The sequence below is a fragment of the Carcharodon carcharias genome, chromosome 4, assembly GCF_017639515.1.
Source record: "Carcharodon carcharias isolate sCarCar2 chromosome 4, sCarCar2.pri, whole genome shotgun sequence".
NCBI lineage: Eukaryota > Metazoa > Chordata > Chondrichthyes > Lamniformes > Lamnidae > Carcharodon > Carcharodon carcharias.
Genome location: NC_054470.1, coordinates 72,063,138 through 72,086,238, shown reverse-complemented (window position 1 = coordinate 72,086,238; position 23,101 = coordinate 72,063,138). Strand labels below are relative to the sequence as shown.

The window sequence follows — 23,101 nt, the reverse complement described above, 5'->3', positions numbered from 1 at the left end:
CGCAGATGATGTCAGACCTGCTGAGTTTTTACAGCTATTTATGATTTTGTTTCAGATTTCCAGCATCTGAGTATTTTGCTTTTAGCTTCTGCCAGGCTGAATTGAGAAGAGCACCTATTCTTGATCATTGTTCCATGATTATATCTTTAATAACTTTGCTGCAATGGACATAGAATTCACTGATCTACAGTTTCCTGGGTTGCTTGTGCTACATTTGTTTAAAAAAAAAACATTTCTCCTTCTGCAGTCCCCAAGAACCTCCCCACCGTTCAGTAATTTCTGGTAGTTTTGTGCCAAAGTTCCTTCAATTTCTTTCCTCCATTCCTTAAGGATTCTTTGATATACCTTATCTGGTCCCTTGAGATTTATTTGCCATAAGTTTGAACAGCCATTTGGCAACCACTAGTAATATGAATAATGTCACAAATTGGTGATACCTCCTTTATTAGGTAAGGATATCAAAAGATAGGGAGCAAAGATGGGTAAATAGAGTTGAGATACAGATCAGCCATATTCTAATTAAATGGTAAAATAAGCTTATGAGGCTGAATGGCTTACCTTTTTATGTTGCTTACTCTGCAACATCCATTAGTTTCCTATCGGATTTCCTGCTTTGTAAAAACAGAAGCAAAAAATTTGTTTTACAGCTTTTGAAGCCTATACAGAGTATTCCAGGTCTGCTTGCTTGAGGGGTAATGGGTAGTTGAGGCCCATGCTTGTATCCATCAAGATCAGACCTTTGAGAGATTTAACAGGTGATTGGCTAATTTTGGGTGTTGGTGGCGGATGGTTCTGTATATTATGCTTGAGGAATTTGCTTCAAGCAGTTTGGTTCACTTCAGCTTGAGCTGAATTCTTCTCTAACTGAAACTAAACTGAAAGTGTGGGAAGAAAGGGCTGTTGAGAAATTACATGCAGTCTTTGGTCATGGGCTTGTGTTGAGCTTTGGTAGCACTGATGGTTTTTTGTATTTATAAAGAAACTGTTTGGCAAGTTTAGAACAAGGGTACAACAATCATGAGATAAAAACAAAAAACTGCGGATGCTGGAAATCCAAAACAAAAACAGAATTACCTGGAAAAACTCAGCAGGTCTGGCAGCGTCGGCGGAGAAGAAAAGAGTTGACGTTTCGAGTCGTCATGACCCTTTAACAGAACTAGGTGAATCCAAGGAAGGGGTGAAATATAAGCTGGTTTAAGGTGTGTGTGTGTGTGTTTGGTTGGGGGGTGGGGGGGAGAAGTGGAGAGGGGGGTGTGGTTGTAGAGACAAGCAAGCAGTGATAGAAGCAGATCATCAAAAGATGTCACAGACAAAAGAACACATAGGTGTTGAAGTTGGTGATATTATCTAAACGAATGTGCTAATTAAGAATGGATGGTAGGGCACTCAAGGTATAGCTCTAGTGGGAGTGATCCACTCCTCCATCAACCCCTATTCCTCAATCCCCACCTATGGCACCTCCCCATGCCCACGCAAAAGATGTAACACCTGCCCCTTCAGTTCCTCTCTCCTCACCGTCCAAGGGCCCAAACACACCTTTCAAGTGAAGCAGCATTTCACTTGCATTTCCCCCAACTTAGTCTACTTTATTCGTTGCTCCCAATGCAGTCGTCTCTACGTTGGAGAGACCAAACGTAAACTGGGCGACCGCTTTGCAGAACACCTGCGGTCTGTCCGCAAGAATGACCCAAACCTCTCTGTCGCTTACCATTTTAACACTCCACCCTGCTCTCTTGCCCACATGTCTGTCCTTGGCTTGCTGCATTGTTCCAGTGAAGACCAACGCAAACTGGAGGAACGGCACCTCATCTTCCGACTAGGCACTTTACAGCCTTCCAGACTGAATATTGCATTCAACAACTTTAGGTCTTGAACTCCCTCCTTTATCCCCACCCACTTTCTGTTTCTTCCCCCTTTTTGTTTCCAATAAATTATATAGATTTTTCTTTTCCCACCTATTTCCATTATTTTTAAATATTTGTAAATCTTTTATGCTCCCCCACCCCCACTAGAGCTGTACCTTGAGTGCCCTACCATCCATTCTTAACTAGCACATTCGTTTAGATAATATCACCAACTTCAACACCTATGTGTTCTTTTGTCTGTGACATCTTTTGATCTGCTTCTATCACTGCTTGCTTGTCTCTACAACCACCCCCCCCCCCCCCCCCCCCACACACACACACACACACACACACACATACACATATACCTTAAACCAGCTTATATTTCACCCCTTCCTTAGATTCACCTAGTTCTGTGGAAGAGTCATGAGGACTCGAAACGTCAACTCTTTTCTTCTCCGCCGATGCTGCCAGACCTGCTGAGTTTTTCCAGGTAATTCTGTTTTTGTTTTACAACAATCATGGCCTGGTATTCTCAATAGGGCTCAGAGAAATACTTAGAGAAGATGGGAAAGGGGCAGTCTGATGGGTTCCTATAATTAATTTTAGGTAAAGAATTCTGAAGTATTAGTAAGACTCATAATAGTATGATTTTCAACTTGCACATTTTTTTGTAGGTGTTGAGGCTTCTTAAAATTTTGAACTTGAATTAGCAGAAGAGAAATACAGATTTTAAGTTAGTCTGAAACTGAAGGCTGTAGCATCACTTGGAAAAGGCACTACTCATGAAACCTATTTGATAATTTAACTTGGCTTTGTACTAAATCTTGTACTTTGTACTGATCAACACTAAAATAAAGTAAGTAGAGTTTTATTTTTGAATTTCATGTGCTCTTCTTCCTTCATTCCCCTCCCCCATCAAAAGTGTTGCATCTAATTTCAGGTGCTTGTGGCTGTTTTTGCGATTGAGTAAACCACTTTGAAGTATTTTCTGTGGCAGTGTAGTGTTGCATTTCTCAAGGTCTCTAGTTTATGGATCTATTTGTCCTTTATGCTTGTAGCCGTTGAAGTGAAGACTCCAAAACCCAGAGGAAGGCGGCCGAAAGTAATGGTGATCGCTGCACGCTCAGGCGATGAAAGGTTAGTGTGTAAGGTAATCTGCAAATAATTCACAGTTTAAGACTTTTGAGGTTAATGAAGTCTTAATGTTTTATTGTTTAAATGATTCTGTGTGATCTTAGTCTATTATCACCAATCTCAACAAAAGCCTGGGTGAGGACATAATCTATTTTTATTTTTGGGGAAATTATAACTCATAAACAATGAACTGTTTTCAAAGAAACACTTACATTTATAAAGCTCCTTTCATGACCTGAGGACACCCCAAAGCATTTTACAGCCAATGAAACGTTTCTAAAGAATAATCACTGTCATAGTGTAGAAAACACAGCAGCCTATTTGCCCATTGCAAGATTGCAAAATCCAGCAAACAGCAGCGTGATCAGTATTTCACTGACATTGGTTGAAAGAAGATCTGCTTCAGATAAGTTTGTAATTCAAAGTTGGTGGTAGTAGGAGTACAATATTACCCATTCTGCCATTGAGCAAATGAACAATAAACAAGATTTTTTTTCTTAGTGATGTTCGTTGAGGGATAGTTTCCCTTGAGATTTTTTTAATGTCCACTTGAGAGGCCATTTGGGGCTTTGGTTTAACATTTTATCTGAAAAGATGTACTAAAGAAACCTTAAGTTATACAATAGGGGAATTAGTTGTTTCAAGGCCATATCAATTCCCTTGACAAGGGAGAATCTTCTGAATGATGTTTTTGAGAGGCTAACCCTAGGAGCATAAAAACAGGAGTAGACTAATACAGCTCCTTGTGCTGTTCTGCCATTTAGTTATGTTATGGTTGATCTATACCTCAGCTGTATTTACCCGCCTGTGCTCCATATCCCTCTCTACCCTTGCCGAGAAAAGTCTATCAGTTTCAGCCTTTAAATTTTTACTTGACCCAGCATTCAGAACCTTTTGGATGAACAAAATCTTTGAAGAAGGGCTTACTGATTTCCCCCATAAATGGCTGACCTCTAATTTTAAGATTTGATTCCCATATTAAATGGTATGGGTTAAATGATAGGAAATGCGATTAGAGTAGAAAGCTCAGACCAAATGGCTGTCCTGTCCACTAAAACCTCTTGTTTTTAAGTTCTACTGGTGCTTATTTTGATGTTTGAATATTACATAACTGCTGTGTTGTATGTACTGCCAGTGAGAATGATGCTACGAACAAAGCTGAGGAAAAGAAGGCAGTCATGGAGGAAAAGCGAAAGAAGCAACAAGAGCAGAAGAAAGTGAAGGAGGAGGAAGAGAAGAAAGAAGAAAAAAAGATCGACAAGCCAAAAAAAGAAATAGTTAAAAAGGAAGGAAAGAAGGATCTCACAGAACCCAAGCGAAGGAGGAATACCAAGACCAAGTCAACTTCGGAGTCTGAAGTGGAGGAACCAGAAGATGAAGTATGCACAGTCCGATATCTAAAGTATGGGGAGTGGATTAGAGCTTAATTTTTTTTAGTGTGATTCCTGTTTGCATATCTTCCTCACGTTAAACAAATGGGTTGGGGGTGGGGGGGGGGGATATATTTATATTTTTTATGGTCTGCTAGAAGCACATTTGAAAATTGAATAGCTTTTACAGAAGCCCAGCAGCTTGATTTTTGACAACGTCTGTGTTCCTGAGAAGTAAATATTGGATTTGAAATGCATTAATGATGTATATTTTGGAAGTTGCTTCTTTTACAAATTATTTGAGATTGTTAGATAGATTAACAACTGGCGAGAGGGATTTTTTTTCTTGTTGGATGTTTTTGACATGAGAAAATTTGAAAATTGTAGCTGGGATTCTTCTTCCAAAACACACAAGATAACAGAGTGACCTATGTTTTCTACTGTAGTCCTGCAACAACTGTACCTGTTGCATACAGATGCAGTTATAAAGAACTGCTAAATTTTTTGAGGGACTGCCAAATGCATGTGTATGTAGTTCCATGTTCGGCAGTTGCACTTGAAAGGTGTGCTGACAGCCCACTTATTGTCTAAGCATGCAATTTTCTTCAACCTCCATACCCCCTCCCTCTACCTCCAAATTTTCCATCTGAAATGGAGACCAGGATCATTCTAATCACTCAATTGTCCACTAGCTTTAATTGTACAATCAAGATCTGCTATTGCTGCTGAATGTGATTGTTTATCTTTGTGGATTGTGCAGTTGTTCAGTTTGGTCATTGAGCAGGAGAAATTGCAGCTTTCTGTGAGATAATGGAATCCTACAGTATGTCTCTTACACTTGCAGGTTAGCATCTTAAGACAAAGCTAATAGACCAGCTTGTGCAAAGATGCTTTTAATCGTAAACTTCGATCATAGAACAGATCTCTGTGCATTTCTCTAATATAACTTTAACTTGTATTCTCTTTACCATTTCTCATCAACACCTTTTTTTGACCATTTACGTTAAAAGGAAGAGAAAAGCAAGAAAACTAAGTGGGATGCTGCTAATAGACGCAATCTAATGAAAAAGCAAAATGAAAAGGAACAGGAAGAAAAGCTTCGCAAAGTGGAGGAGAGCAAAAAAGAAGAGCAGTAAGTCCCTGTTCCTGTTGTTATCTTGTTCAATGCAAAGTGACATGTTGACTAATTATTGGAATCCTTTGCATCAGTTCAGTACTTGGTGCCCTAATGATGGATTACAGCTAAGTCGCTTTCATGTCATGATTATTCTAGAATATTTAGATTCTGTGGAGCTAGGGGATTGTAGCACAGAAGGAAGCTAGCTGCCTTTGTGCCAGTTGTTCGCTAGAAAATCCAAAACTTAATCCCACCGTCATACACACCCCCCGGCACCTCTTGATCATCTTCTGCTTCCACAGGTGGTGTCTTAGGCCCAACTATCTTCAGTTGTTTCATCAATGAACTTCCCTCCATCACAAGGTCAGAAATGGGGATGTTCGCTGATGATTGCATATTATTCAGAAACATTTGTGACTCGTCAAGACACTGAAACAGTCCCAGCCCACATGTAGCAAGATCTGCACAACATTTAGGCTTGGGCTGATAAGTGGCAAATAACATTCGTGCCACACAATTGCCAGACAATGACCACCTCCAACAAGAGAGAATCCAGCCATCGCCCCTTGACATTAAATTTACCATCACTGAATTCCACATTGTCAATATCCTGGGTGTTACCATTGACCAGAAACTGAACTGGACCAGCCATATAAATACTATGGCTACAAGAGCTGGTCAGAGACTGGGAGTTCTGCAGCAAGTAACTCAACTCCTGACTCCCCAAAGCCTGTCCGCCATCTACAAGGTGCAAGTCAAGTGTGTGATGGAAATCTCTCCACTTACCTGGAAGCGTGCATCTCCAACAACACTCAAGAAGCTCAACATTGTCCAGGACAAAGCAGCCTGCTTGTTTGGCACTCCATCCACCACCTTGAACATCCACTCGCTCCACCACTGATGCACAGTAACAACAGTGTGTACACCATCTATAAGATGCACTGCAGCAAAACACCAAAGCTCATTCGACAGCACTTTCCAAACTTGCGACCTCTACCACCTGCTGGGACATGGGTAGCAGATGCATGGGAACATCACCACCTGCAAGTACCCCTCCAAACCACACACTATCCTGACTGGAACTACATCGACCCAGCGACAGCAAAGGAATGGCAAAATCCTGGAACTCCCTTCCTAACAGCACTGTGGTTGTACCTACATCACATGGACTGCAGTGGTTCAAGAAGGTAGCTCACCAGCACCTTCTTAAGGGCAACTAAGGATGGGTAGTAAATGCTGGCTAGCCAGCAGCGCTCGCATCCTGTGAAAGAACAGAAAAAAATGTATTCAGTTTTCCCCTGAACTGTTGCTCCTAATGGCAAAGAATTCTATGTTTCATTGACCTTGGCTACAAGGTGGTCAGTGAGGCCCTAACTATATTATTTTAGGCAAGCAATTTCAGTGTTCTCCCTTTCTTCAGCACCACCCCCAATAAATTAATGCTGAATACCAATTACCATAGCTTGGGGAACTTGCTACATGTTAGTAAGAACTGAAGATTGAGTTATATGCAGCTTACCAGAATTTGTAGGGTTTCTGATGGTCATTGCGTTGGAATACATAGCCACGCAGTGCTTTGGTTGTCTGGAGCCAAATAGGAACAATCTGCCCAGTGATTGATCTGTACGTTAGACTGGCTAAACGGTTATCAGCAGCGCTCTGGAGCGTGGTATTATTTCCCAATCTGCCAGAGGATTAATTTGAATCTCCTATTACCAAGCAGATTTTGATATAGTTAATTAGCACTCCTTGCCAGGCTTGTAGATTCTCTCTGTTCACACTGGTTTCTTCAGGCAAGTTGTTATTATCTCTTGTTTCCTCTACTTCACTACCCTCAAAAGTTGTTTACCACTTCCAGCTTATCTTGATGCCCAGAATCAGTGCTGTGTGTTTTATTTATCACTAGTTGCCTAAACCAGGCCCTCAATAAGGGGCTTTAGCAATGCAATATGTCCGTACTGAGGCTGACTTTCCTCTAGTGTGTTGAGTGGCAGATCGATATGGGCTGGTCTTCCCTGGTTTCCTTATTTAGTACAAATCTACCTCCTGGACTGTGACTGATCCTAGGTCTGTTACGTTGGGAACTTCCTGTCCTAGGTCTATTATGTTGGGAACTCCCCAATAAAGTCCACGGAGTCCACAAAACAATGATGCTACCTTCAAAAACAGTTCCTCTGACATGTCCTCCTTCTTCCTTAACCAAGGTTTTCCACCCACGGTCGTTGACAGGGCCCTCAACCGTGTCCGGCCCATCTCCCTCGCATCCGCCCTGACGCCTTCTCCTCCCTCCCAGAAACATGATAGGGTCCCCCTTGTCCTCACTTATCACCCCACCAGCCTCCGCATTCAAATGATCATCCTCCGCCATTTCCGCCAACTCCAGCATGATGCCACCACCAAACACATCTTCCCTTCACCCCCCCCTATCGGCATTCCGTAGGGATCGTTCCCTCCGTGACATCCTGGTCCACTCCTCCATCACCCCCTACTCCTCAACCCCCTCCTATGGCACCACCCCATGCCCACGCAAAAGATGCAACACCTGCCCCTTCACTTTCTCTCTCCTCACCGTCCAAGGGCCCAAATGCTCCTTTCAAGTGAAGCAGCATTTCACTTGCATTTCCCCCAACTTAGTCTACTGCATTCATTGCTCCCAATGTGGTCTCCTCTACATTGGAGAGACCAAACGTAAACTGGGCGACCGCTTTGCAGAACAACTGCGGTCTGTCCGCAAGAATGACCCAAACCTCCCTGTCACTTGCCATTTTAACACTCCACCCTGCTCTCTTGCCCACATGTCTGTCCTTGGCTTGCTGCATTGTTCCAGTGAAGCCCAACGCAAACCGGAGGAAGAACACCTCATCTTCCGACTAGGCACTTTACAGCCTTCCGGACTGAATATTGAATTCAACAACTTTAGGTCTTGAGCTCCCTCCTCCATCCCCACCCCCTTTCTATTTCCCCCTTCCTTTTGTTTTTTTCCAATAAATTATATAGATTTTTCTTTTCCCACCTATTTCCATTATTTTTAAATATTTGTAAATCTTTTATGCTCCCCCCACCCCCACTAGAGCTATACCTTGAGTGCCCTACCATCCATTCTTAATTAGCACATTTGTTTACATAATATCACCAACTTTAACACCTGTGTTCTTTTGTTCTGTTGTTTGTGACATCTTTTGATGATCTGCTTCTATTACTGCTTGTTTGTCCCCACAACCACACCAACCCCCTCCACTTCTCTCTCTCTCCCCCCACCCCACACACACACACCTTAAACCAGCTTATATTTCACCCCTTTCTTGGACTCACTCAAGTTCTGTCGAAGGGTCATGAGGACTCGAAACGTCAACTCTTTTCTTCTCCGCCGATGCTGCCAGACCTGCTGAGTTTTTCCAGGTAATTCTGTTTTTGTTTTAGTAATCCAGAGGCCCAGGCTAATGCTCTGGGGACATGTGTTCAAATCCCACCACAGCAGCTGGTGGAATTTGAATTCGATTAGTAAATCTGGGATATAAAGCTAGTCTCATTAATGTGACATGACAGCAATCATCTTTTGTTGTTTAAAAAAAACCCACCTGGTTCACTAATGTCCTAACTGGTCTGGCCAACATCTGACTCCAGACTCACAGCAATGTGGTTAACTCTTAAGTGCCCTTGCAAAAGGCTCGCAAGTTCAGTTCAAGGGCAATTGAGGATGGACATCTTGCCAGTGGCACCACAACCCATGAAAGAATAAATAAATTTAAGGATGACATGATGCCTTGGTTAAGGAGTTGAATTTTTTGATATCAAGTGAGTCTACCCACTGAAAGTAGTGATAATAGTCATGGTAGTGATTTTAAGTTTAAGCAGTGTGCTTTGTGAATTTTCTGATGGAGTGGAGTGTGTAGACCAGTTTTGTTGCAGCAAATGAGGACTGTCAGCCTTTATCTGTTTAAATCTGAACGTTTTGTTGTGTTTCTTGTTGCTAGTTTTTTCTCTGGTAACATTTTGTAATGCCAAAGCCATCTTGTTGCAGTTGAAGACTTGTTCTTTGGTGTATCCCCCTTCATGTAAAATGGTCTTCAATGCAGTGAGAAATTATGTTGTGGCTAGCTTGTCCGCTGACTATTGTTCTTTTATAGTAACTTGAAAAATACTGCACTGGCTCTTGAATCTTGATAACTATCCTTTGCTAGGTTTTTCAGCTAGTGCACGTCACTCAAAAACATCTTGTTTTTTGTTGCCTCATTGTCGACAACATATGCAAATATTTGTATCTGGGAAGTGCAGTAATAATGTCGGCAAACCTGGTAGCCAATTTGCCCTCATCTGTAAGGTAGATGGTCAATTTTTTTTTTTTGGGGGTATTGTTGGTTGAGAATGTGATGTTGATCAGGAGAGTGCCATAGGGTCTTTATTTTCACTGAAACAATAGAACATACAGATGGGGTCTTAGTTTAATGTCTCAACCAAGGAATGACCAGGTAATACAACATTCTATAGGTGGTAGACATAATGTGTTTAATTTTAAAAGATACTTTTTAAAATTAACTTTTTGATCATCTTGGTAAAATGCCACATAATAGACTTGGTAGCAAAATTGAATTCCATGTGATTAAAGAGATAGTAGCAATGTGTGCACATGACAGTTGACATTTACTGCGGAGAAATGAGTTGATGCATTTTGGATGGAAGAATGAGGAGAAGCAATGTAAACTAAATGGTACAATTTTAAAGGGGATGCAGGACCAGAGAAACCTTGGGGTTCACATACACAAATTTTTGATGGCCGGATGTTGATGAGGCTGTTTAAAAAGCTTATTGTATTATGAAAGGTTTATGGGATCCTTGGCTTTATTAATTGAAGCATACGGTGTGATAGCAAGGAAGTTATGCTCAAACCTTTAGAAGTCACTGTTTAGGCCTCAGCCAGTGTTTTTTGTTCAATTCTGAGCACCCAGTAAAGGTGGGTTAGGTGGGAAATAGTGGCTAGTGGTAATGTCACTGGATCAATAATCGGGAGGCCCAGACTATTGCTGTGGGGGACATAGGTTCAAATCCCACCACAATGGCTTGTGGAATTTCAATTCAATTAATAAAGAAAAAAATCTGGAATTGAAAGCTAGTCTCAGTAATGGTAACCATTAAACTGTCATGATTGTCATAACCCATCTAGTTTTCTAATACTCTTTAGGGGAGGAAATCTGCCACCCTTACTTGGTCTGGCCTACATTTGACTCCAGGTTCACTGCCCTCTAAAATGGCCTTGCTAGCCACTTAACTCAAGGGCAGTTGGGGATAGACAGTAAATGCTGGCCTTGCAGTGAGGCCTACATCCCTTGAAAGAATAAGGCTTTGAAGTGGGTTCAGAGGACCTCTACTTGAATCATACCATGAATGAGGGGCTTCATTAATGTAGAGAGACTGGAGAAGTTGAGATTGTTCACCCTGGACAGAGAAGATTAGGAGGAAATTTGATAGGTGTTCAAAATTAAGAACTGTTTTGATCATGTATATAGGGAGAAACTTATTTTAACTGGTGGGTGGGGTAGTCAGTAACCAGAGGGGACAGGTTTAACAAAATTGGCAAAAGAAAAGGAGGAAAGTAAGACTCTTTTTTGCGGAGTTGTTAGGATCTGGAATGCACTGCCTAAAAGCTTTGAAAGAAGTTCCAATAGTAACTTTTAAAGGGGAATTTAAATATTTACTTGCTAAGGAAAAAATTGCACGTCTATGGGGAAAGGGGAGGGGGACTAATTGGATAGATCTATCAAAAACACCAGCACAGGTACAATGGGCTGAATGGTCTCTGTGCTGTACAATTCAAAAGTTCTACTGGGGTGTTGGGATTTCCATTTGTTTGTTGGTAAAACTTCTTAGCCTGAGCTTGAATGACTGATCTGGATATGGGTTCGCCCTTGGCTGTCTGCTGCGTGAACCATGTGTATATGGTCTTGTTGAGAGTTATGTTGTTGGCATTTCGGGCTTTCCATCTTACTTGGCCACTTTTCATCCATCTCCAACCCCCGTTGCAACTTCTCTTGATCTTTAAGCCATCCACGAACCATTGATTCAGGAATCCCCAATCTTTGTAAAATGGATGCTTGCATAACACCTTCCTTGATTTGGGCGATGACTTTCAGCTTCTCTGTGATGGTGTAAGATTTTCTTTTGAGTCAGTGTACACAATTTTGTGTTGATCATTAAGTGGGTCTTAGTGCAAGGTTTATTAGTATTGTACAGAGAAAACTGGCACCTTAATTAGTCATGAGGTTGCCAGCTCGTTAGCTGGTTCAAAATCATTTGTGAAGCATTTATAGGTCAACAAAGCTCTGAAATGATAAATTTACATGAAAGTTTTGGAGTCCCAGTGTACTTGGATAGAAAGAATTGCTCTATTTCATGCCTAGAAGTTCTGAACTTGGATGCAGAGCTTGTTTTTCTTTAAACAGGTGTGAAGGTTTACATAGATGCAGTTTATTTGTTAAATTTAGATTTATCTTTTCATCTAGGCAAACCAAAGAGGAGAAAGAAGGAAAGAAAGAAGAAAAACTCAATTTCAAGAAAATAGAGAAAAAAAGAGGTATGGGCCCGCCTGTTTAAATTCAGTGCATTATTATTAGAAAGGCTAACTGGATTTTGTTTCATAAATTCTGACTTCCTTTTGCCTTGGTTCACAGAAATGTCAATGGAATTGAGACTTCAAAAATTGCACAGTGAAATCAAATTATCACTGAAGATCGACAAGCCTGTGAGTATTTAGAGTAGAATGGATACAGAATTGGGTCAATTCCTAATGTGCAATTTTATGATGAAGGAAGTGATCTGTACATAAGTTCCATTTCTGAATAATAGAACTATGCCAGTTGATTATATTTGACGATAGTTTCAGGAAAACATTTAATAATTATTCTGTAATTTTCCAGGATTGTCATCTTTTATCTTTTAATTGTGCAAAGAACACATGGTTTGTCATGAAACCTAGTGGAAATATTTTAAATTCTTGGGATGTGGGCATTGCTGGTGAGGCTAGCATTTATCCCCGAGCCCTATTTGCCCTGAGAAGGTGCTGAGTAGCTGTTTGACACAATTGAGTGACTAGCAGGTTAGCTAAGAGTGCACCATTTTGTTGTGGGACTAAAAGAACTCCAAGCAGAAAGTTAAATATGGCTTGCAGAAAAAGCCTATAACTCTAAAATAGCAGAGCCACATTTCAGATTGCATTGGAAGATGGAGGAAAATGGGCATCTCATCTTCTGGGGTTCAGATTATTACCACCTGTTCTCTTCTAGATCTCACTGGAGCACAGGATACCACTGCACAAATGACCAATTTCTTAGGATCAATGGTTCAACTGGCATCAGTCACTGATGTCTTGGCATCACTAAAGGCCTGGTACCGACTGTCAAATTCTTCCTCTTGTTTTATGGAGCCATATGTGTCAAAGTATCTGAAGCAGTTCACATGGATACTCATCAGAACCTCAAAATATGGTTTTGACCCCATTGGAAGAACAATAAGGCTAGATCAGTGCGTCCACTCAGCCTTTGGTCCTTGCATTGTCAGGGGTCACATTATTTGGGCAGTACTATTACTATATTGGTTAAAAGTAAAACACCTACAGTTTGGTGCTAGTCTGTTCATTGCCTTGGGTGAATAACTATGAAATGATTGATATTGTGGATAAGTGAGAGGAGACTGAAGGTTTTGTACCTCTATCCAAGATCCATATCATGTCTTTTGATGATTGTTACATGCTTGGCCTTAATTGTGCTGATTACATTGGCTCCTGCAAGTTTGGTATTAACCACATATATTCTTGATGCTTTTCAATACTGTGTCCTGGCATCAAGAACTTCTATTTATGTAATCGTCAATGAAAGAAATGTTCTATAATGCTTTTAAGAGGAGGGGAGAAAAACATAAATTGGAATGAATGCTGAACCATTTGGGAAGAGATTAGAAGGAGCAACCAAAAGCTTAGTCAAAAATATGGGTTTTGAAAAGGTTTTAATGATGGAGAGAGAGGCTTTGGGGAGGGACTCCAGCCAATGTGTGCTTTTTTGTTTTCAATACTCTGTGCAGAATGCAAAGGAATTTCTGATTTCATGTCTGCCTGGTTGGTGAGAATTATGAAGGATAGATGCAATTTAGAAAGTAAACATTTGCACAAAACAGAGGGTGATACCAATTGATTGCAACTGGACACTAGCCAGCAGAATGGGCAGACAAGTAGCAGATAGAATTTAATATGGAGAAGTTTGAGGTGATGCATTTTGGCAAAGGGATAGGGAGAACGAGTGGCAGAGGAAATTGGGAGTCCGTATTCATAGATCTTTGAAGGTGGCAGGGCATATTGGGAGCGTGGTTAGCAAAGCATGTGGGATCTTGGACTTTATTCTTTACAAAAGCGGGGAAGTTATACTAAATCTTTATAAAGCTCTGGTTAGGCTACAACTAGAGTATTACACCCAGTTCCGGTCACTTTAGGAAGAATGAAGGTTCTTGAGAGGGTGCAGAAGAGATTTCCCGGAATGGTTTCTAGGATGAGGGATTTTAACTAGAGGGTTAGGTTGGAAAAGCTGGAGTTCTTTTTGAAGCAAAGGAGATTGAGGGGAGGTTTGAGAGCTGTACAAAATTGACGGGCTTTGAGACAAGCTTAGGGGGCACAGATTTAAGGTTTTGGGCTAGAGATATGGGGTGCTATGAGGAAGAACTTTTTTTACATTGCAAGTGGTAATGATCTGGAACACTGTGAGGATGATGGAAATAGACAGTTAATGATTTCAAAAGGAAATTGGATGGGTACTTGAGGGAACTAAACCAGCAGGACCAGGGTTAGTGCAGAGGAATGGTACTTGATACAAAAACAAGCACTAAGGCTTTGACCTCCCCTGGTAATGAGAATACAAATTTATGACAGTGTGATCAGTTGAGGTTCCAGCATTACATGTTCTGCCTCTAAGTATGAAGTATCTTCTTAAATATTTTGCTCCAGTTCCTCCATTGTATTTCACTTTATGGAGTTTTGTAAATGTGACATGATGTAGGCAGCTGGGAGTTTGCACTAATACTGTGAAGCCAGATGGCAGTAATACTGCTGATGGTGCAACAACATGTTGCTACTGACTTGTGCCACCATTGTGCTGGCATAAGAGTTAGGATTTCATTTGGTATCATGTGGTTCCAGTTCTACAAATTGAACATATCTGATACAGTTTAACTCAGGATTCCATGTTTAAACCGAACGACAAATCTAAAGAAAGGAAAATAAATGTTACATTTAGGAATTCTGTATTGTAAGAACCACAAATACAAAACTGATGCAGTGCCTTCCCATGTGACTTCTGTTCCTTTAGGATGTGAAGAAATGTATTGAGGCCTTAGATGAACTTGCTGCGCTCCAGGTTACTCCACAGCATCTGCAGAAACACAGTGAACTGATTGCAACACTTAAGAAGGTTAGATATGTTTAGAGTTTAGAGCTGATTTTTCTCACTAACCCTATTTTACTCAGCTGCTGTCTCTCTCTCTCTCTCTCTCTTCCTGATTGCTCCTCTTCTGAAAGTGCTGTGAAACTGGACACAATGGTGGATTATGTGAGTCTGGAATCCTTTTCAGTAGTGCTCACTGGATAACAAGCAAGAGAAGGAATTCTGGCCATTGCTTTGGATTGCTTCCCTCTGTGCAACAACCCCATTCCCCACTCCCAGCTTTCTTTGTTTCCATAATTTGTGACAAAATAGTATTTCGAAAGGAGTGGATTGATCTGGGATAGCCAGCACAGATTCATTAGAAGCAAATCATATTAGCCAAATTTTGAATAAATCACAAATTGAATAGATAATGTAGTAGATACATATACGAACTTTCAGATGCCTCATCCTTGTGTTAGAAAAATGTAGTTTTATGTATAAGAGGAAAATGTCACAGTGTAGATCGAAAGTTGGCAGACAAGAGTTACGATAAAGTGAGGCTTGAATTGGGAAGGTTTGGAAGATATGCACTCCATCTGTCAGTTCTGGGCCTACTTCTGTTCTTGTTGAGGAAGACAGTAAAGGTCAGCAAGTATATAGAGACTTATGGGCAGATAAGGATGATTTTGGGGATGGGAAGTTATGAGATGACAATTGGGATGATTACTGTTAAACGGATCCAAGCCAGATGAAGTACTAAACGAGACAGATTTTTTCCTTGATATTAAGTTTATCCAAAGGATGCAGCATTACAGATCTCTGCCTCCTAACTAGTGTCCCAGTCATCCCTCTACAAGCTCTGTCATTAATCAAACAATGTCCATCATCTGTGTACCTTTAGCCAATCAATAACAATTTCCACTGGGGCATTTAAGTTTCTTTTTAAATTTGAAGGTTTTGATGGTGAGCAGGTAGATTCCTCTTATGGGAAGTTTGTGACAAAAGGTAATCAGTTTAAAATGGTCGCTGAGATTGAGGACTCGCTTTTTATGCAGAGGGTTGTTAGAGCATAAAATGCTTTGCCACAGAGGTTGTTTTAGACAGAAAACATGTCCATTTTAAAGGGGAAATGGGATGAACATCTAGAAGCAAAGATGGTTTCAGGGAGACAGCAGAGCAGGTTAGTGGTGGATTGTTATAGGAGAGATTGCATACATAGGATTACATAGGATATAAAGCACAAATGGGTTATTCAGCCCAACCAGACAACATCATATTTTATGCTGTACTGGAGCAACCTCCCTTTTTTTCATCTGAATGTACCATTGTGACCATCTATTCCTTTCTTCATATGCTAGTCTCAGCTCCCCGTAAATGCATCTCTACTAGTAGTTTCAACCACTTCCTGTGATAGCATGTTCCACATTTCTTGTCACTCTTCAGAAGTTTCTTCTGAATTCTCTATTGGATTTTTTGGTGACTCTCTTACGTTAGTGGCCTCTAGTTATGTTCCTCACCACAAGAGGAAACATTCTCCCTGTATCCACACTATCAAAAGTTTTCATAATTTTTGAGACCTGCATTAGGTCACCCCTTCGGACTTTTTTCAAGAGAGAAGGCGACCCAGCCTGTCGATGCTTTCCTGATATGTATACCCACGCATTTTTGGTGGTATCTTTGTAAACCATCTCTGTACCTTTCCAGTGCCTCTATATCGTTTTTATAGTATACTGACTGGTCTATAATTCCTTGGATATGTTCTGTCTCCCTTCTTAAATATAGGAATTACATTAGCTATCTGCCAGTCCTCTGGCACTACACCTTTTCCAACAAATTATTAGATATGAGTAATAATGCCTCTGCTATCTCTTCCCTAGATTCTCTTTAAACATGTGGATGCAACCTAAATAGTTCTGCCATCTCTCTATTGTTAGCTGTAGTATTATCCTGTCTATCCCTTAATGGTCCTATTCCCATTACAGCCTTTTACAGGTACTTCAATTTAAAACAAAAAATTGTTTTATGTTCCTCCATAATTTAATTTCAAAGTTTCTCTTTGCCTTCCTTTTTTTTTTACCTCTCTCCTAATCTCTTTATATTCTCTCTTATCCCGCACTCCTCTGCTATCTATGTACTTGACGCATGCCTCTTTCTAACCCTCAATTGTTCCCTTATATTTTTATTCATCTATGGTGTCCCACTAGTACTTAATTTGTTCTTTCCTTTTAGTGGAATATATTTTTCATGCACTCTGAACACTATTTTAAATGTTTCCCATTGTTCTTCTTCATCGTTGTTTGCCAATGTATTTGCTATTTTATTCCCAAGTTCTGTTTTCAGCCTCTCAAAATCAGCTTTCTCCTATCCATCAACTTTGTTTTCATCATACTTATGTCCATGTCTGCATTATCATTGTGTATTATGTTGTGGTCGCTATTGCTTAGATGTTCCCTACTTGTGTTTCTCTTATCTGCTCTTTTTCATTCCCCATTATTCGATCCAATAAGAATCTTCCCTTGTTGGGCTTTTTACATTTAAGTCCCTGCTTAATGTTGACTCACTTAATGTTGTTTCACTTTAATGACGTTAATAAAGTAGTGTCAGTATACTCATTTAACGTTGTTTGCTATAGATTTCCTCTTCTATGCCCGATCTGCTCAAATGACCTTTCCTGCATTGTTTCTGTTCATGCCCTTAGCCCCTCTTCACCTCGCTTTCAGCCTTGCCTCCCGACATTGCTTCCCTCTGTCCCTGCCTTCTGCACCTTGTTCTTACCTTAGTCCCCAGGCTTTATTTTCAGTTGCTCCTCTTCTGGCCCCTGGTTGCTGGTTCCCGTTCTGAACTTGCACTAAAGAGCTCAATCTAGTGGCAGAAGTTGGTCAGTGCAGGTAGTTCTGGGACTTCAGCTGCTACCTGAAGCGACCAACTTCTGCAACTAAATGGAGCCTGGTCAATCTAAAGGTACTGTCGGTGAGTGTAATTTTAAAAGATATTGTATTTCTTTTGTATTTAGTGATGTATTTTATCTTGCAAGTTATTTCAGTTAGGAATGCACATTGCTGTATATTTATGGTATAGTATTTTAACTTTTTTTTCTGGTTGAGAAATGTCTGAAGGAATCTAACTCTGGCTTTAACATAGTCTCCAATGGGAACTTATAATTTTCAGGCATGCATCCACAACTGTACTGAGTTAGAAAGGAGTCCTTTTGCATCTTGTAGGAACTGGCACTGGCATGATGAGCAAAGTGACTTCCTCTGGAAACCTCTGGTTCCATTCAAGTATTTCAGTCCACCAAGACTTGGGCAGATTGAGACCAGTTCTCCAATCCCCATTGCTATTATCGTAGAGATCAGCACAGACCATGATTGAACCTGGGTCCTTCCTGATTTATGTGGCTTTGTTCTGCATAGATGCAAAAAATTAGAATACTGAAATTCCCCAGAAAATGTGTTTCAGAAAGAATATCTATATCCTGATTAACTACTCTCAGACCAGATGGCCTTTTTTCTATTTTATGTTGTAGAGGCATCCATTGAAGGGTTTTAAGCCAATTGATTGTAGCTATGATTGTGACAGATGTTTTCCACAGGTCTTTTGTTTTTCAGTAACTATTGTTTCAGTTGGGGATGAATGCTGTATTTTATTTCCTACTTAAATGACTAGTGTCGAGCAACCCTGCTTGAGGGTGTTAGAATGAAATTGTGTGAAGTTTTGCACCTGGACTTTCACTTGAATATAGGCAGAGTATTGATGTGTCATAGCAGCGTCTCTTGTAATGGTGGCGGAGTTGTGAATGAAGTGTTAAGAAATGAGCTGTGCTATGAAGAAGTTTTGCTCATCCAATCCATTGATTTACATGGTTTTGGGCGGTTTTGATTTTGCTCTCCAGCCTTCCAGAAGTATTCAAACACTGGGACAGATGCAGGCTTTGTAGAACAGTACAGGAGCTGATTTCAAGCTTTTAAGCAGTGTTTTTATAGTGCAGCAGGGTTTGGGCAGATATCTCAAATTATATTGTGATGTTTTGCATAGTTTCACTTGTGACAAAGACACAAGAATTGCCTATATTTTTCCTTGCAATGAAGCAAAGGCTCCTATTGATTTCAGTATTTGATGCTGTATAGCTTCTTGGACTGTAGGATTTATATCCTCAAACTGTGTCTGTATTCTGGGAAAACAGAGGACTTAGACTGTTCTACGTTTATTTTGCATCAGTAATATGGGTTTATGTTTTCATTGGTTTTCTCTGGTGACAGATGCGAAACTACAAAGCCAGTCAAGACATCATGTTCAAGGCAGATATGATCTACAACAAATTCAAATCCATGTTCTTGGTTGGTGAAGGTGACTCGGTGATTGCGCAAGTACTGAATAAATCTCTCGCTGACCAGCGGCAGCATGAGGAAGCAGTTAAGGCACGAGAACAAGAGAAGAAAAGTGATCAACTGGAAACTACCAAAAAAGCTGAAAACATAGAGGAACAGCTGACTGGTAAAGTTCATCTCTCCTCCAGCCCTTGCCTACTTTTGAATTAACTGAACACACTGGTTCCGTTCAGTTCTCTACTCTTGAATGCAGTGGGCGAAAATTAATTAGTCTCCTATGATTTGTGAGTGCTTTCTAATATTTAATGTTGAATAAATATTTTTGCTTGTTTAAAAAACCAGCAGCCTCCTGAAGGCTCGGCTACTAAATGCACATGCACGTGCAGAAGCTTGCAGCTCGATCAGTGTCCTGATGTTGAAAGTGCTAAAGCTGAACTGCAGTGGGTGGGGAGATGATCAGTCATGGCTCTTGTTCCTGATTAGTATCAAGTGACTGATACTAGAATATGTGGACATTTTGAGTGTGAACAGGTTGAGGCCCAGCTATGAAGCATCCTTTGGTTAACTTGACATTTTTTACATATGAACACAGGCAGCAAGAGAGTAGGTACCTCCAGAAGAGGATAGAAAATTGGTGCAGAACTTATTTTTCTGTTGTATATTGCAGTATGAAATTTGAGTGAGCTTTTTAATGTTTGCTTCAGTGCTACAATTCCTGGAGCTGCTAACAGTGTGCTGCATCAAGTGCCACATACTCAGTTCTTAAGGAATGCATGCAGTTTCTGTAATCTAGCTAATAGGTCTCTTTCCTATTTGTTGTCAGCCACTAAAACTGTGAATGGAGATGTTGTATCACAGGATGCAGAAAAAGGCCAATCCTTGAAACGTGCTGAGAACAAGTCTGGCGATGAGAAAAAAAATAAATCTGATGCTGCGCAGCTGCCACAAAACAGGTTGGTGCATTGAAGTGAAGTTTAAAGCTTGGTGGGGATTAAAATCCATTGAGTTCCTGGGTCTGAATGTGATCCTGAGCTATTTTGATTTTGTTAGTTTTACCACCTCTTGTAGTATGATCCATGCTGGGGACCTTGTTGTGGTTGTCTCTGAACTGTCAATTGGCATAAGGCTAAGATGGTAAAGCCAAGTCCAAAATGTGCCACTAATTGGTTAAGCTGTGATGGAGAGATTCTGCTAAGATCACATTTTTGCGCTTGCACTCAGGGACATGTGGCATTTTGATGCTGAGCACTGAGGTACAGCTCAAGGCTTCTGGCACTCCTTAGTTATTTACCAACAGAATCATCCACCTCCACTGCAAAAAAAATTATCAGGAGATATGCAAGAGGGCTTTCACAGTGAAACTCTTATTTAACACAGACATCACATTAGCTGGCACTAAAGTGTATGATTTTTGTATTCAAAAAGAAGCTTGCTGCAGAAGCTAAATGTATTTCCCAGTTCTGATGCTCATATTTCAACTGCTCCTGCTTCTACAAGGAACTGAGCCCTATCCCTCTTTCTGTTGGTTGGTTGCTCCTTCTGGCTTTTGGTGGATGGCTGCAGATTAACTAACGGCCTGGCTCCAGCTCTGTTTATCTCTCAATCTGGTACTGTTAACAACTTGTTTTGTAGCTTTGATGTAATAAATTGATACCAAGCCAAAGAAGGGTCGAGGAAAAACTTGGTCAAAGTAATAGAGATTTTTATCAAAGGAGAGGGTTAAGGAGTTTGTAATTGAAGTGATTCTATCCAACCTTGTGTTATTTTTAATAAAATCTGAACAATATTACTATAGACTTTTCCTAATCTAAAAATATGCATTGTCCCTTTTAGTAACATGCCACAGATATTGCATAGACAATCTTATCAATCTGGATTTGAGTATAAATCCAGAACCTTATACAATAAACACTGGCTAATCCACTGTCACTTGGTAACTTTTGTTTTCTTATGTGCATTTTGACATCTGTTATTTATCAATCGTATTTCATTAGAAGTGGAGCTTATTTTATGGAGAATGTTATGCCTTTGTAATATGCAGCTTGTTAAATTCTCAAAGTTAACCCTATCTAATTTACATTTAGTGGCATTGTATTTCCAGAAACATGGCTGTCGTTTGTGGCGTTACTAAACTTCCTAAATCTTAACATTGAATTATATTTGGCCTCATTATTGAATGCATACCAATTAGGTTGGAACTTTCTGGAAATGTACCCGTCACACTTCTGCATTCACTGTTGGTAATTACAAATATTTGCAGTTGTGCTTTCACACTGCATCCCTTTCCCCAGTATTTTATCTCCTCTCCAAGAAACTAATATGATTCTGTGCTGTTCCCCAGTACCCCAACCAATTGGCCATTCTATTTGAGACTGTCAGAGGATTGGCTGTTGTAAACTGCTGCAATTCACTGGACTGAACTACCAGAGAGTGTGGGGTAGAAAGAATATAACAGCTGGGCCAGATCCTATCCCTGCTGGAAATCCATTGAAGAATGGATGGGAGAGGAGTACTGACTGTACAGCAGTAGAGAGTGGGAACTCATTTTCCCCCCTTTAACCCAGGTGTGTTGCGATAAGGTGATTCAGCACAGAGCAGGAATAGAATTTGATTCCTGCTGTACTTCTGTGTTCAGTGCCATTTTAATTGATGGCTCCACTAATTTAGCTATTGGAGGTGATTGTATTTTTCCTTTTTCAGTCTGAAATGAACGATGATTTTATTCAAATAAAATGCGTCCATGTAACTCAGCACTTTCTCTTTCTCTCTACTTCAGTGAACCACACCAATCCGATGCATCCCAGTTGGCGAAACAACCATCAGCCAATACTGAGACTGGTCAGATGGAGACAGGACCAGCTGCTGAAAGCTGAGCAGCTCCAACCTGCATATTGCCACCAAATTTAAAATGTAGCTCCTAGCACAGGTGTTGTCAGGGGGGGAATGTGGGATAGTGCTTTTGTTTCCCTATTTTGTAACTTCTGATTTGTAGACAACTTGCTATTTAACACTGGATATCCATAAAACCTCCCCCAGAAAAGCAGCATATCAACAAATGAGCACGTTAGTGTTTTACCACATAGAACTGCCGAAGCCTAGGTGTACATTTTTTATTTGGTTTCCTTTCCTGCCTTTAAAAGGTTTTATATAATGATTGGAGGGTGATGGGTTCCCTTGTTTTTGGATGTGTATAGTAATTCAGTGGCGTTTTTACGTTGATATGGTGTATCTTTTTTTTTGTATTAACCAGTTGAGGTCAAATCTGCTTTAACGCCAAAAGATCAAAACTAGTTTTGTTCCTGCATGTTGAATTGCAGGTAGTATCATAAAGAAACTTGTGTATTTGTTTTTATTATGTACTTTTTTTTTTACATTTTGCTTTGTTCTAGTAAATATCAAGTTTTTGCATAACAGCATAGTTGCTCTTTCTTTTTCTAGCACCCTGTAACGGTTCTACGTGAAGATGTTATTGAATGGTTATCGTAAACTAAGAGCTCAGAATTGCTTCTTATTTTTTTATACTAGTGTGTCTTTATAATAGCAAATGCTTCCACTTCAGATGAGCCACAGAAGCGCTTCTCATGTGTTGCATTTTGCTTTGTCCTTCATGAAAGGGTTTAAGCCCTAAACTTTGCTGTAAACTTGCACCAAAATAAATGTTTGGTTCATTAACATGGTGATTGATCCTTTTTTTAAAAGTTACAATGATTAGTGTGAATGTACCTTTTTGAAAATGCAAGAGCAGCACAAAAGAACTTGAGCTCTGTAGCATTTTAAGGCATATGTAGTAAAGTTTCTTCCTCGTATGCTTGTCTAGCTTTCACTAAATCATCCTATTAGCTTTAACAAATGTGACGGTGAGATCCACATTCTCACCACTCTCTGGGTTCATCCATCGTATTGT

At 40.2% G+C, this 23,101-nt stretch overlaps 1 protein-coding gene across 1 annotated transcript in view; it reads left to right on the top strand.

Moving 5' to 3' along the window:
• Positions 1 to 22,869, top strand: part of psip1a (PC4 and SFRS1 interacting protein 1a) — a 42,084-nt gene extending 19,215 nt beyond the window's left edge. The window contains exons 7-15 of the mRNA XM_041185428.1: positions 2,906 to 2,984; positions 4,117 to 4,360; positions 5,362 to 5,483; positions 11,966 to 12,036; positions 12,134 to 12,204; positions 14,813 to 14,914; positions 19,129 to 19,363; positions 20,021 to 20,150; positions 21,974 to 22,869. Of these exons, the coding sequence (XP_041041362.1) occupies positions 2,906 to 2,984; positions 4,117 to 4,360; positions 5,362 to 5,483; positions 11,966 to 12,036; positions 12,134 to 12,204; positions 14,813 to 14,914; positions 19,129 to 19,363; positions 20,021 to 20,150; positions 21,974 to 22,070 (1,151 nt within the window). The 3' untranslated portion in view covers positions 22,071 to 22,869. The remainder of the gene's footprint in view (positions 1 to 2,905; positions 2,985 to 4,116; positions 4,361 to 5,361; positions 5,484 to 11,965; positions 12,037 to 12,133; positions 12,205 to 14,812; positions 14,915 to 19,128; positions 19,364 to 20,020; positions 20,151 to 21,973) is intronic.
• The last annotated feature ends 232 nt before the right edge of the window (positions 22,870 to 23,101 follow it).